The sequence below is a fragment of the Sardina pilchardus genome, chromosome 15 (assembly GCF_963854185.1).
Source record: "Sardina pilchardus chromosome 15, fSarPil1.1, whole genome shotgun sequence".
Classification (NCBI taxonomy): Eukaryota; Metazoa; Chordata; class Actinopteri; order Clupeiformes; family Clupeidae; genus Sardina; species Sardina pilchardus.
Genome location: NC_085008.1, coordinates 10432781 through 10446164, shown reverse-complemented (window position 1 = coordinate 10446164; position 13384 = coordinate 10432781). Strand labels below are relative to the sequence as shown.

Sequence of the window (13384 nt, the reverse complement as noted above, 5' to 3'; positions counted from 1 at the left end):
TGTTTGTTTTTTAATTCAGGGTCATCAAATTAATTCATTGGTTCATTGATTCAGGCTGAGCTTATGCTGTATATTCTATTGTTATTTACCCTATATTCACTAATTTACGCTGTCTCCTCTTTGGCGCAGTGCGTTAAGGCTGATGACAGTCTGCAGTGTGCAGCTAATGATAATCACCTGTCCACTAGTTCGAATCTGTGTTAAATAGGGATTTTGACGACAATATTACCCGTTGTGCAAATCATATTATTCCCCAACTCCATGCCAATGTTAAAATCAAAGGCTACATCAGAGGTTCCCAACACGTTTTGGCAGGTGACTATTTTGATGTCACAAAACATTGGCGACCACAATCATTCACAACATGTTGTGAGAGAGAGCGCATCTCATCTCTTCTGTAACATCCAGTTGAGAGTGATACAGTTCCCCAAATGTCCTAGCGTGCTAATGCCGCTTTGACTATCTCACCTGGTTGTTTTGCTACTTTGTTTGGAACGTTGATCAGGCATTATCTCCCTCAACAATGGAATTCTCTTCTCTGATTGGCTGATGGGGTGGCCATTAACTTCGTATAACCTGCTACCTCTGAAGTAGTTCCCGTATCACACTTGAATATTAATTCGCCAAACTCGTTGCTAAGTTTAAATGAACTGTCACGTTGCATCCAAGCTGAAATACAGACGTGCAGAACCATAGTAACATTGTAGCATATGACGGAGGTGGATTGTAGCTAGTTGGATGCCATGTAGGCTATAAAAGTAGCGATCTTTCAAAGTTAAAGTTAATCAGAATCCTGGGAAATGCCCCCTTGACAACGGCAGAGATAGAACTAACGACTGGCTTTTGGTCGTAGCAACTAGCCATTTAGAACTAACGACTGGCTTTTGGCCATAGCAACTATCCATTTAGAACTAGTAACGGCAGTTTTGTCCTGCAAGTAGAAAGTTGATATGTGGCGGAAAGTAGTCCCACAGTCAAGACAGTTTTAGCGATGTTAACGGACGCAACGGTGGAATAAAACGATGTTCTAAATATACAGGTTATGAATGCAAACGGGAGATAAGCGGGATAACGGCCTTCGAGGTCGACCGGTTCGATGGAAATAATGGCACGGCGGAGGTAACTCCGTCTCCGTGCTTCGCACGTCGCCGGAGTTCTAGACCTCCACCTAGCCATTATTTCCATCGAACCGGTCACCTCGTCGGCCGTTATCCCTTACTTATTAGCCACAATGATCTCATTTGCACTCTTTTACCCAGATGTCTGCATTCTTTTTTTACATAGCTAAATTGCAATGAAGGATCTGATTAGTTACGTAACTTGATATCACAGAAGTTTCAAGTAATATTTATTTGTATGTAGTGACTGATCAAAAGTGTGCACCTTACATTATTATCTGCACGTGTGTGACTTTGCAAATTGACTTTGAAATTATGTATTTTCTGCCTAAGGCATTTTAAAATATGGATGTATGGTGGTTAGAAGTGTAAATATCAACCAGAAACCTAAATCTATTCATAATGATTCATTTGCACACAGTGCCGTCAGTGATGTCTTTTTGTTGGAACTATGGTTTTGGGAAACATTTTTAGCTTAACAATGCATCGGACTACGTAAGCTGCACCACCATAGTTTAACATTTTGAGTTTAAAAAACAGTTGTATCATACTTACCAACCATGTAAGCTGCTGCTGACATAGTTGCTGACTATGCTTTTGGAAAACGCACCCCTGGTTTGGAAAGTGCATATGTTTGGCAATCAATATCAGGACCAGCAAGTGTACGTGGGACTGGTTGACAGTAATGGCCAAGAGAGAGTGTTTTTCCCTGTCTTTCACCAAAAGACAAAGGTCAATGCAATGTGTATGCCTGAATGAGGTGAACTTGAACATTCATTCATTAGGCAATTCATGAAATATAATTTGCTACATTTAGAAACATGTTTGTAAGAGCAATTGGTATTTTCTTCCAATCATTGTCAAGAGAAAAGCTGCCCTCCTAGCCAATTCACATCGTCATTCTGTGATTGGACCACCAACTGAAAATGTCACTTTAACAGCCCAACATGGCCACCAACTGTATATCACCAAAAGACCTGAGGAGTCATGCTAGCAAGACTTTCATCAGAAATCAAGACACATAGGGCCCTGGGCTCAAAAAAGATTACTTGGTTTAAGAGTAAAAACAACCCATTAGCCGTGATTTCCATTAAACACTTCCTCAATTGATACTCAACGAATGAGGGAAAAGAAGAATCATTGGCAACACCTCAGCTCAAAGCTGTGATAGATAACAATTCTTGATAGAGTCTTTAATTATTCCCCGCTATGTATCTTTTGAAATGATTTGGCTATGGAGAATACAAATTGATCTCCCCTGTTGGATAATTGAGTACAATTTCTCATCCCTGAGTTTGCCTTAAGAGTGTTTCTTCGATAGAGAGGCCGGGAGTCCTTTAATTAAAATGAAAAACTGCAGCATTACACGCTACATGTAATTCAAGGGCAAAGGAACACTGTGATCGTTTGTAAATATGCACCAACGGCGTCAGACAGGGAGGGGAAAAAAATTGGGATCTGTTGATGCAATTTCTTATTGGGCGATAAAGACCTGAGAAAGGCTTTCGAGGCTCAGGCCAAAAACGTAGGAGTTTTGCTAAATAGATCCAATAGATCAAGTCAAAATTTTTTTTTTTTTTTTCATTTTCAGTGCTGCCTCTATCAGCGCTGCTTTCCCTGGCCATATGCTGTTACATTTACGATTTGCCCATTTAGTCTGCATTAATAAACACCCATTGGAGAGAGAGGATAAACACAGCAGCAGGAATGAAGATGTACGACTCACTGAAGGACAGACTCAAATCAACAGCAGAGAAGCCGGCCCAGGTTGCAATTAGAGCTGCTCCCTAATTGAATTACGACACCGTATGCTCTTCTTGGAGGGAACACCAGACTTGTGTTTATTCATTCTCTGTTTTCAGTCTTAGACTTGGACAGAATGATGATGGCCATCAAAAAAAGGCACCAAGAGCCTTGAGGCTGTTGAAAGCTCTTGCCTTGAGGTTTTGGTGAATTAAGAGGGAATTAGTTTGATTGTTTGAGGTTACCCAGGCATCGGCTGGCTCAGGGTCTCCCCAGCCACCAGTGGGCCAGTGCCATACCCAGCTGCCGTGGTAACCAGATATGAAACACACAACATCACTCTCTTGCATGAGGTAGGAAAACAGCTCGACTTTGACCTCAATCTGAACCGTGTCCTTCAGCAGCATTCACTATTTTTACAGTTTGTAGTGTTTTTTCCCCCCATCTCGTCAAAACCACTGGAGACCACATTTGTTGCTCTTTCAGGAAAAGAAATTCAACTGTGTCTCACACCCTTTGGGCAAGATTTAATGAGCACATTTCCGGTAATGAGTCCCTGTGTCTCTCAATGCAATGTTCAGGGGCCAGCACAAAAACTGTTTAACTAAATGGGAACTTTTAGGGAACCTGATGACATGAAATTACAGAGAGACCAAAGCCTTTGCAAAATGCGCATGGCCAGAGAAAATTGTTTAACAGGTTGTGGATTTCTGTTTCTGGTGCCACAATAACAATGCATAATGCACACAAAAAATGAAGTCAATATGTGATATTCTCATAAATCTGATATGATACATTATCATTCATATATGTATATATATATATATATATATATAATAGTTACATAGTATAGTTTATCTATATATACTACTAAGTGAAATCAGATGTTTACTTGGAATCCAACCCCATCTCTACGTCAGGTTCCAAATACGGCACTAAATGAGCCTATCCCCCATTACCCCTAACCTGACTTACACTCACCAGATTGAAACGAAGGTATGTAAATTTCATTAGAACTAAATGGATAATTTGCCACTTAAGGCTTAATTGAGTCTCCCTCCTGAGAGCTCATTTAGGTAATTGCCAGGCCTTTCTTGCAGCCTGTGTTGTGAGGGTCTATCATTCCTGTAGCCGAACTCCAGGTTTCCTGCTAGCCTCTAGGTCATACGACTGATTCCCAAACACCACTAAGCATATCTATTTTACAAGGTTCTTCATTTATTCAATTAATTCCCATCTAAACTAACTTGAGGGATCCAAATACAGTATTACGATACGTGATATGAACGTCATAGCAAACAACATGCTAGGCTACACTATTAAGAGAGCTTCATTTCCAACCGAAAAAAAATACAGAAAGTAATTTGTAGAAATATGTCCACCTGTCAACAAGCCAAGACCAACTAATTAAAAAGTACTTCAAAAAATAACCTCCACGTCAGAGCTCAGAGCCGGACCTTGTTGTACAGGTGATTACATGTCAATGTCAATTTATTTGTATAGCACATTTAAAAAACAACAACAGTTGACCAAAGCGCTGTCAAACAAACCAACAAACAAGAAACATAAGACAAAAAGATGCTAGTTGAAGTGGCATAGTCGCCAGCGTACCCGTGACACCAAGACATAAACAAACAAAATGACAAAATAACAAATCATAGGTGACACAAAACAAATAACGCCGTGAAAAAGACCTGCCAGGTTCTGGACCGGACCTGTTATCTGATTCTGAATGTACAGTACCTACTATCTATATGGACAGGCTGCAAATGACAGAATGACAAATAACCTATTAAGACTAAATCTAAATGTGAACGTCAGCTCACCTGATGTGGAAGAGTGCAGCATAGGCCTCACTGCCTGCCAGGACATAGCTGATTCCAATGGAGATGCTGCAGAAAGATTAATCAGGTGTCAAATAGCATTAACAAGGAGATACTTTAATGGCTTTTCATAAATACATACACACACAAAATTGCAGTGAGCACTCACAGCGTGACACCTAAAGTAGATTCATCAGAAAAGTGTGTGTTGATTTATTTAGATCTAGACAATAAGCAAACAATGGACAAGTCACAAAAGATCAAAATCATTAAGATAAACTAAAAGATACGAAATATGCTACAAATAAAAACATGGGCCAACTATATCATATTGTCTGTAAGTAAACTGAAACCATGAATTAGATTAGCACACTGCAATGATAGGAAAGACACATTCTCCAAAAGATGATGACCAGCTATTCACATATTTGCCCTGAGTGAGAAAGGATACATAAAAGAAAAACAAAAGTTTGACTATTCTTCCTCCCGCCCCTCCTCTAACCCCTCTTACACATGCTTTAGCCAGAGAGCAGAAGCATGCATTCCAAAATGCTGTTATGTCACTGCTGACGTACGGGAACCCTTTGCACGCACGCAGGACTGCTGCTTCCCACACAAAATAAAGGAAGAAAAATGATGGCTTCAAACACCAAGATCTGAGCTGCTGAGCTGCTGGTCTTGCAGATAGACCGGCGTAGAGTCTGGCTCGCGTCTGCGTTTAAGCAGAGCAGACAGCAGGGCTCCGTCTGATAGACAATGCAGCAGAGACACTGTGGACAGGCAGGTGGGGAGAGACTTTACGGACAAGCCCGCAGATCGATCGCCTGGCCACTTGAACACAATGAAGGGAGCATCGATTGGCTATATGTTAGTGAAACCTGTCTAAATGCTGATAACAAGGTTCGGGCCATTGGCAGACTTGACCAGTGTTGTGGGGGTGATACAGCTGACATTATGCGGCAGATTGCTAAAGACCTTTTCGCTGAGAGCCTTTCTCGGTCTGTAAGGTCTTTCAGTGCTTTCTATGGTCTGAGAGAAGCGCACAAATGTCAGAGTACTCCTGACTCCATCCTCTCTCTCTCTCCCTCCTTCAGAGCACTTCTGAAAGACAGAGAGATATTTATTTTTAAAAATAGTCATTTTTGTGGCAAGCGCTAGTGCTAGCAGAAAAATGACTGAAAAATTATTCAAAACGGAGCATAAGGCAGCGGATAAGTTAGGGCAACCTTGATCAGACGAAGAGGGGAAAAAAACTCATTATGCAAACGCCTATGTTATAAATAATGCCACCTACAAAATGAAGTCAGCAGAGTAATGCTCCATTCGTCATCCCCTGCAGAATGCATCTGACTGCCCGAGCCATTATTTTTTTGTGGTAAAAAGAAAGGCAGCGAGGATGGAGGGGGAAAAAACTTGGTTACGATAGCAATGACATTTCACATATAAATAACATTCAACTCCCTGGCAGTCTTTGGGGGCACGGAGAGGATTAAAAACCTACTTAGTGCCTGCGTCCTCCAAGGTTACGTCCTACCTCCGCGCGAGACAACGCAGGCCAAGGGCTGATAATGCACTCAATCTCCCGGCTTTCATTAACCTTTGCGTCCTTAAAAAATTGATGAGTCACCCCGCACTTGGGAGCCCTTCTCCGCAGCCCGTGGAGGTGACCACTGGTGGCACTGGAGGGGGCGCCCTGCGCGTATACGTGCGGCGCAGGCGCGGCGCTATACATTACACGAGCTGACCTTCATCCGCATGACTATGGGGCAGGAGATTTACATTTACACAGACCACTCAGTGCAAAAAAAGGAATGGAGTGCCTGAGCATATCTGCGGCTGAAGGACACTCGGCCAGCCGGCAGCCGGTTATCGACTCCGACGATGTGTCTTTTTTTTTGAAAGTCAAGATGTGAGATGAAGACCCATGACGAGCGTGTTAAACACAGCCCGGAACGTCAAAGGTCTTTATGCTTGTCCCATTTGTATGCCTGCAACGTACAGCACAGCTCCCAGTCTCTCAAGGTCATCACTGATAGGCTCCAAACATTTTCCCTTCTCACATATTCATCCACGAATAAACATAAGTGACTTGCGCCTGATAGGGGTAATGGAGAACAACATACCTGCACTCTGTAAGGAGCATACAGAGAAAAACAACCCTGTCTGTGCGTGTTTATCGTCCATTTTCCAAATGACACCATTTCTGTGTTTTGAGTGTCACAGCATGTGTCATCATTTCTGTGTGGGATGCCAAGTGAAACAGTAAGCCCTGACAGACATGTCACGCAGTCTACTGATATCACCATTGATTAGACCAATCATGCAAAACAAGCATGAGTCATGTGTTTTGTCTTCTGCCTAAAGGATGCCTCTTTGAGTGTCCCTTATGGTTCAATATCCTTCTGAATACATCTGAGTTAAAGAAAACATTGCCTCAATAGCCAACATCCGTTTCAAGTTAATGCACACTAATTTACAGAGTATTAGTCACACCTATGGTTAAACCGTATGACGATGTTGTATGCAAATAAAAAAACAGCGCTCCTCAACCACAGTGGCAAACAGCCTGATAAATCTGAATCACAGCATGCTTCAATCAAAAAGAAGAATGAAGATAAGAAATGTATTCCCATGTTTAGCCTGCAACTGTCTATTAACCTCATAGCTGAAGACATTTAGCAAAATCAGTGTATAAACCTTGGTTAATAAATGGGAAATGATGGAAGTAAAACCATTCCAATACCCTAAAACCCAGGGCAAAATCTAATATCAGGGCTATTTGTAAACTCTTGCATTCAACACTTTGAATATGTAGCAGACAGTGTCTTTGCTCTGAGTGATTTGTTTTTCTGTGCCATCTGAGGTTTTGAAATACAATGAGGGGAATAAAAACGGACCACACCTGGCACACTCTTTAGGCTGCTGACTGCAGTCTGGCCTGCAGGCTCAGAGCTCTCCACAACAGAGGAAAACTCCTCCCGCCACTCTCATTCCAGCCCGAATTTGTGCCGCTCCCACAAGGCCTCACATTTCATCCCCTGCCCTTTCATAAAAAAACAGCTCAATACACACATTCGCTGTGCGGAACACAAGTACAAATCCTACACTCTGCCAAGCTGGGCCGGGCCGGACGTGACTACAGCTCTTTGTGAGGGAAGTATCCATCTGGGGACGACTTGTTGGAAATGTAATGGTGAACCCGCAGACAAGGATGACTCCCTCTCGGAGCAGTAATGGGATTAGCAGTGTGGCTTTCAAAACCCCATTTAACCCTGTGATCATTCCAGCCTTCTCTGGCCAAATTGTCCCCATTGCAAGAGTGTTGTGTTGCCACTTGTATAGTGTTACAACTCCAAAATGTTACAAATTCAATTTTGATGTCAGCATGTCCCCACATCCCAAAGGTGATGTGCTCAACAGATTTTGAAGACTAGCTGATAATGTTGACCAATGGTGATTTGTTCATAAACGAATGTCATATGTCGTAAATGAATGATATATAAAAGGTGATGTCGTGTCATTTGTACCCAGCTTGCATGGCACTTCTACATGGACCAAAACATGTCAAATTAATGTTAAACATTTGCTTGATTGTTAGGCTGACCACCCAACAATCTCAAGTTCTGAGCATTCATCAATGTTGTGTAAACTAGGTTATGTGTTCCACGCTCTGAAAACGGGGACTTACAGTTTTTCTGTTGTTCAAGGCCTCTGTCTGTTTTCGCGGTGACTAATGGCATAGATGTGTGGGTGGCAGAGATCTACCCTGGTCTCACGGAGGATACTGCTGTGCCCATCAGCTTAACACTGCCTATTAAAAGTCATCAGCAAAGCACAACTGGGTGCCAATCATTAAATATTAAAATATGACTTGAGCCTAAATGACAATAAATGACAAAACATGGCCCTAATTAGAGACACCATTTGAACACACCCACGGGGGCACTGACTAGAAGGGTGACTCATGTAATTTCTGCAAACGGGAGGAAAATAACAATGAATTTCAAATGAAAAACAGCTTCGGATAAAAAATATCATAAAATTAACAACTTTGGTGCGGGAGAATATTATAATCAAGATAATCAAAAGGGAGAAGTGGGGAATATGTGGTATAAAATATTCTAATATAGTTACTCTAGGCAGTCATTATCACAGAATAGAGATATGGTGGGCTACTGATACAAAACTCTAATTAAGACCTAGTTTTATAGTCTTATAGGTTTGCCTCTGAGGAGAGCGTGGCTCTAAATGCATCTTCCTTCCTCAGTGGACATCTAGGCATTTAGGACAGAGCCATTTAGGCATTTAGGACAGAGCCATTTAGGCATTTAGGACAGAGCCAGAATGAATAAATGTGAATGTAATGTAGCTGATGATGCCCTCTATTTCAAAAAATGTGTCTGGAAAGCTCATCCTTCTAAAATAGCTCCAACAAATTGGCTCTCTTTTGTAGGATGGAGTAAAACCATGAGAGGAATGATACTAGTAGGCCTACCAACAGTAGCCACATGAACTACAATGATCACCGAGGCAAGAGAGGACCAGTCCAACTGCTGCACAGGTGACAGATCACACTCCAGTCAGATTAGAGATCTTCCCCGACATGGGGATCACTTCAATCAAAGGGGATTAAACGCAAGAGGTGGTGTGACTTGAGAATGCAATGGGAATGAGAACACAAAAGTGCTAAATACAGCACACGTGTGATGAGCTGGACCCATAGTGCTGGGTGAGCTGTGCCGTTATCCATGCTGAGGCAATCAATCATTAGCTTGCCTCAATGGCTAATGGCAGAGCAGAGAACTATACAAAAAAAATATCAGAAAGCACTCCAATACTATTAAATGCTAAGCGAACTTGAGTACAGCATTACAGCTGTACATGAAGGTGTACTGAAGTAGCACACTGAAATGTGCAGGCAATTCACCTGAATACAATAATAGTGGAAATTGAACGCACTTCAGTGTAACACCATAAGCTAAATGGACACCCACAGGTATAGCGCTGCTGCGGCCTGAGAGCTCTTTTGTATAGCGCTAAATGCTAACCGAGTGTACTTCAGCTTTGTGCTGCGGAGCCATTTGGTCATGATAGTTTGCGTTGGGGTCCCAGATAAGTGGCGCACTGCTGCGGTCTGTCTGCAGTAGATTAGACTCCTGAGTCCCAGAGCCACTCTCGTCGGAAAACTCTACCCACCCATGTGACCTTGGCATTGTTCACTATACGCCGAGGTGCAGGAGATAACATATGGGGCTGCTGGCGAGAAAAACGCTCGGCCTACCTTCAGATGATTCATCTGGGCTAAAAGGGCTCGACACTCCATTTGTTTTAGAAAGTCACTAAGTGGCAGCGGCTGAAAGTTGCCCTCGCCTAACGCTTTATGAAAGGGGGGAAGAGGGAAACACAGGGAGAGCACTTCACCTGAAGAGTGTTCAAGCACCGGAGAGGTGCTGACCTGAGAAAGATGAGGTAGCTCAACTTTTAACTTTAGCCAGCCCGAGCTCCGAAAAAGATAAATTATTATTTTCAGCTGCCATTGGTGCGAATCAATAATCTTTTTAAGGGGAGGACAAAGAAATCACTCTTTTGTAGAAAGTTTAGAAAAAAAGCTCTCGGGCTGTTATGTATGACCAAAAAGTACATCAATTTATCTTCACTTTGAAGTGTATATGCATTGTCTGTGGAGTTCAATATTAAATGGAACACAAACTACATTTTTTTTAAAGCAATTAGGCACTCACAACTGAAATAGGAGGATGAAGTTGAAGGCACGGCTCATGTTCTTGCTGAGGAAGAGGACGCCCAGCACGTGCAGATTGGGCTCCAGCTTCTCCTGGAGCTCCTGGTCAGTGGCATCTCTGTGCAGGAGGCCAGTGTCTGCAACACAATGGACAGAAGGCCACCTTCACACGGGTGTCTAAGAATACAGGTTCTGATGGATTCTGTTCACACAACCGAATGACAAAAAATCATTACACTTAAATGACCAGACAAATGAATATAAATCCTGGGATAAAATGCCTTGTAACATACAGTAAACATGTTTATGGCTCAAGGTTTAACTTGAAACAACCAGTGTTTGTCTGTGATAAGCTGCAACCAATAAAGCATGGTAATGTACTGTTCTAACTGAAACACATCTGTACCATCCTATAACTGTTGTGAAATGTATCGTGGCTGACAACATATCTGTTCTCCTGGTAGTGTTTACATTGTGAAACAAAACACTGGTGAAACTGCCTTGTGTCTGCTCACACAGAGAACAGGGCAACTTCCATCCTCTTCATGCTTGTTCATACTCTATCCCACCCCCCACCATGCACGCTCGCACGCACACACACACACACACACACACACACACACACACACAGACACACACACACAGCTTTTCCCAATTCCCACTCAAACTCCATCACTGCTCCCCTCCATCACTGGCTCCTCCTGCCCCCCCCCCCCCCCCCCCACACCCCTCCCCTAACACCTCTCCCCGGTGACAGGGACATTTTAGTCAATAAGCGGCGGCGATGAATGGCGTGAAGGATGATAGAGACCCGTCAGCTCCTCAGCGCTCTAATGGATGAAGGGCGCCATTCCTCAGCAGTGCGGAGGTCCGCCACACGCCAGAGCATCACTCTCCCTCCCCCTCCTCCCCCTCCTCCCCCTCCACCCCCCCTCCCGCGGGTCGTCGTCTCCACTGGGCAGACGTACCGACGTACGCACGGGCGCGTCGGAGAAGTGCACCTCGTCTCCGCCCGCCTCCGCTGCCATGCACCGGGCCTTTATGGGACTTTTATGTGGTAAATAATGAATTAGGGGAGGGGGTGTTTAGGCGGGGGGAGAGAGAGAGAGAGAGAGAGGACTCTGGGAGATGAATGGAAGAGATGGAGGGAACACAGAGAGATGAATATGGACAGAGATAAGAGAGGTGTAGGAGCCGGGTGGATATCGGAACAGCGGGCATAACTCATACTTCTGTTCCATCACAACTGACTGTGTAGCGTGGCATGGGAGCCAGCAAAAAAAAAGCGAAGGGGGAAAAAGAAAAAGTGAACGGCGCCGAGCGAAAGGGAGCGATGACAAACTGCGGGAGAGATGAAGAAAGAAAAGCGAGGGAGAGAAAGGAGAAAGGAGAGATAAAGAGATTTCAGATAGGAGAAGAAAAGGTGGCGATGGTAAAATCACTGATAGACAGACAGACTGACAGACTCACAAGTGAAGGCCTGCTCCACACAGGCATCTGAAACTAACCTCCCTCTCTGAAAAAAAAGGCCTGGTGCTTGTCCCCCAGCGCTGACAGATATCTCCTACTGCTCACGAGGGCTCCAACTGGAGCCTGTGCTATTTATCGCCTGTTAAGCGCGTGACTTCTTTCCTTGAAAATGTTTACTCCAATTCTCATCGGGAGCTCCTCCTTCTTAGATAATGCTCTGGGCATAAACATTGACTTCAGGAACAAGAAATTGCATCATATATATTTGAGGAAGTGCAAATGGAACACGAGAGAAAGAGTAAGAGAGTGACAAGGAAAGAGAGAGAGAGAGAGAGAGAGAGAGAGAGAGAGAGAGAGAGAGAAGAAGAAAGGAAAGAGAGAAGAAAGGAGAGAGGCAGAGTGGGAATGATGGAAACGGAAAAGCGACAAAGGTGGATGAACACAGGAGAACTCAGCCTCTGTTACAAATGGAAACCTGTGAATTACGCATGAGAAAAACAGAGCCAGTTTATTGTGGGCATGGGGAAACTTGCAATCCAAATCCATTTTGATTGTGTTTACTTAAGCGCCGACAGGGCTTATTATAGAGATAGATGCATGGAAGTATCTACTTTTTTTACAGCGAAATATTTAGTTATAGCAATCCAAACTAGACTAATTAGCATGTCTTTTCCACTTCATCTTGAGACGAAAAGGAACAGAGAACACATAAGCAATGGCCTAATTTCTAATGGCACTCAAGTTTGTACCTTCTATTAAAATGACAAATAACTCCCCAAATCAGTTGTGTCAGTCAGCCAGCAATCTCTGTAATGACACATTGGCAGAGAAATCAAATTAAATTTCTGCACACACACAGAGTTAAGACTACTGCACCTTGAGTGTACGGATGACAGGGGAATATGTCGCTGAAAGAAGATGGCAGAATCATTAATTTCTGAGGGGGGCCCATCTGCTCAGGAGAGGGACAGCCAAGTAATTAGGATGGAGAGATGCTAGATCCCCACACCTGTCACAGCCCTCTTCTTTGAGGATCACACTCAAACAGAGCGAACGAACGAGTGAGCGAGGGATGGATAGATGGATAGATGGAAAGAGAGAAAGAGCAGAAAAAGACAGAAAAACAAGAGGCAGAGAGTGAGAGCAAGAGGGATGGTGCATAGAGACAGACAGAGGGAAAGAGGTTAAAAAAGCAAAAGACGAACAGAATGAGAAAGAAAAAGGTATGACGCCCCCCTATAAACCTTCCCTTAATGAGCTCCAACACACCAAAGCCGAGGAGGTGTAATAACGAGCCTCACGGCTCCTGCCAGACTGGTCAGAGGTGCCTCCTCCCATTAAATAACAATTAGACAGGCAGCTGCCCAGGCGGCACAGCAAGGTGCCCACCAGGGGACTCACCAGCGCCCTGGCACCATGCCAAGCACAGGAGCCCTTTAAAAACACATTTGACACGACTTCCTGTGGAGAAAACGTAACGAAAACAATAA

The 13384-nt window shown here is 43.5% G+C and overlaps 1 protein-coding gene across 1 annotated transcript in view; it reads right to left on the bottom strand.

Moving 5' to 3' along the window:
- The window catches only part of si:ch211-51h4.2 (uncharacterized), an 80834-nt gene that overhangs the window by 57269 nt on the left and 10181 nt on the right, over window positions 1–13384 (bottom strand). The window contains exons 4-5 of the mRNA XM_062555416.1: window positions 10426–10561; window positions 4688–4753 (exon numbers count right to left, since the gene is read on the bottom strand). Coding sequence (XP_062411400.1) covers window positions 4688–4753; window positions 10426–10561 — 202 coding nt within the window. The remainder of the gene's footprint in view (window positions 1–4687; window positions 4754–10425; window positions 10562–13384) is intronic.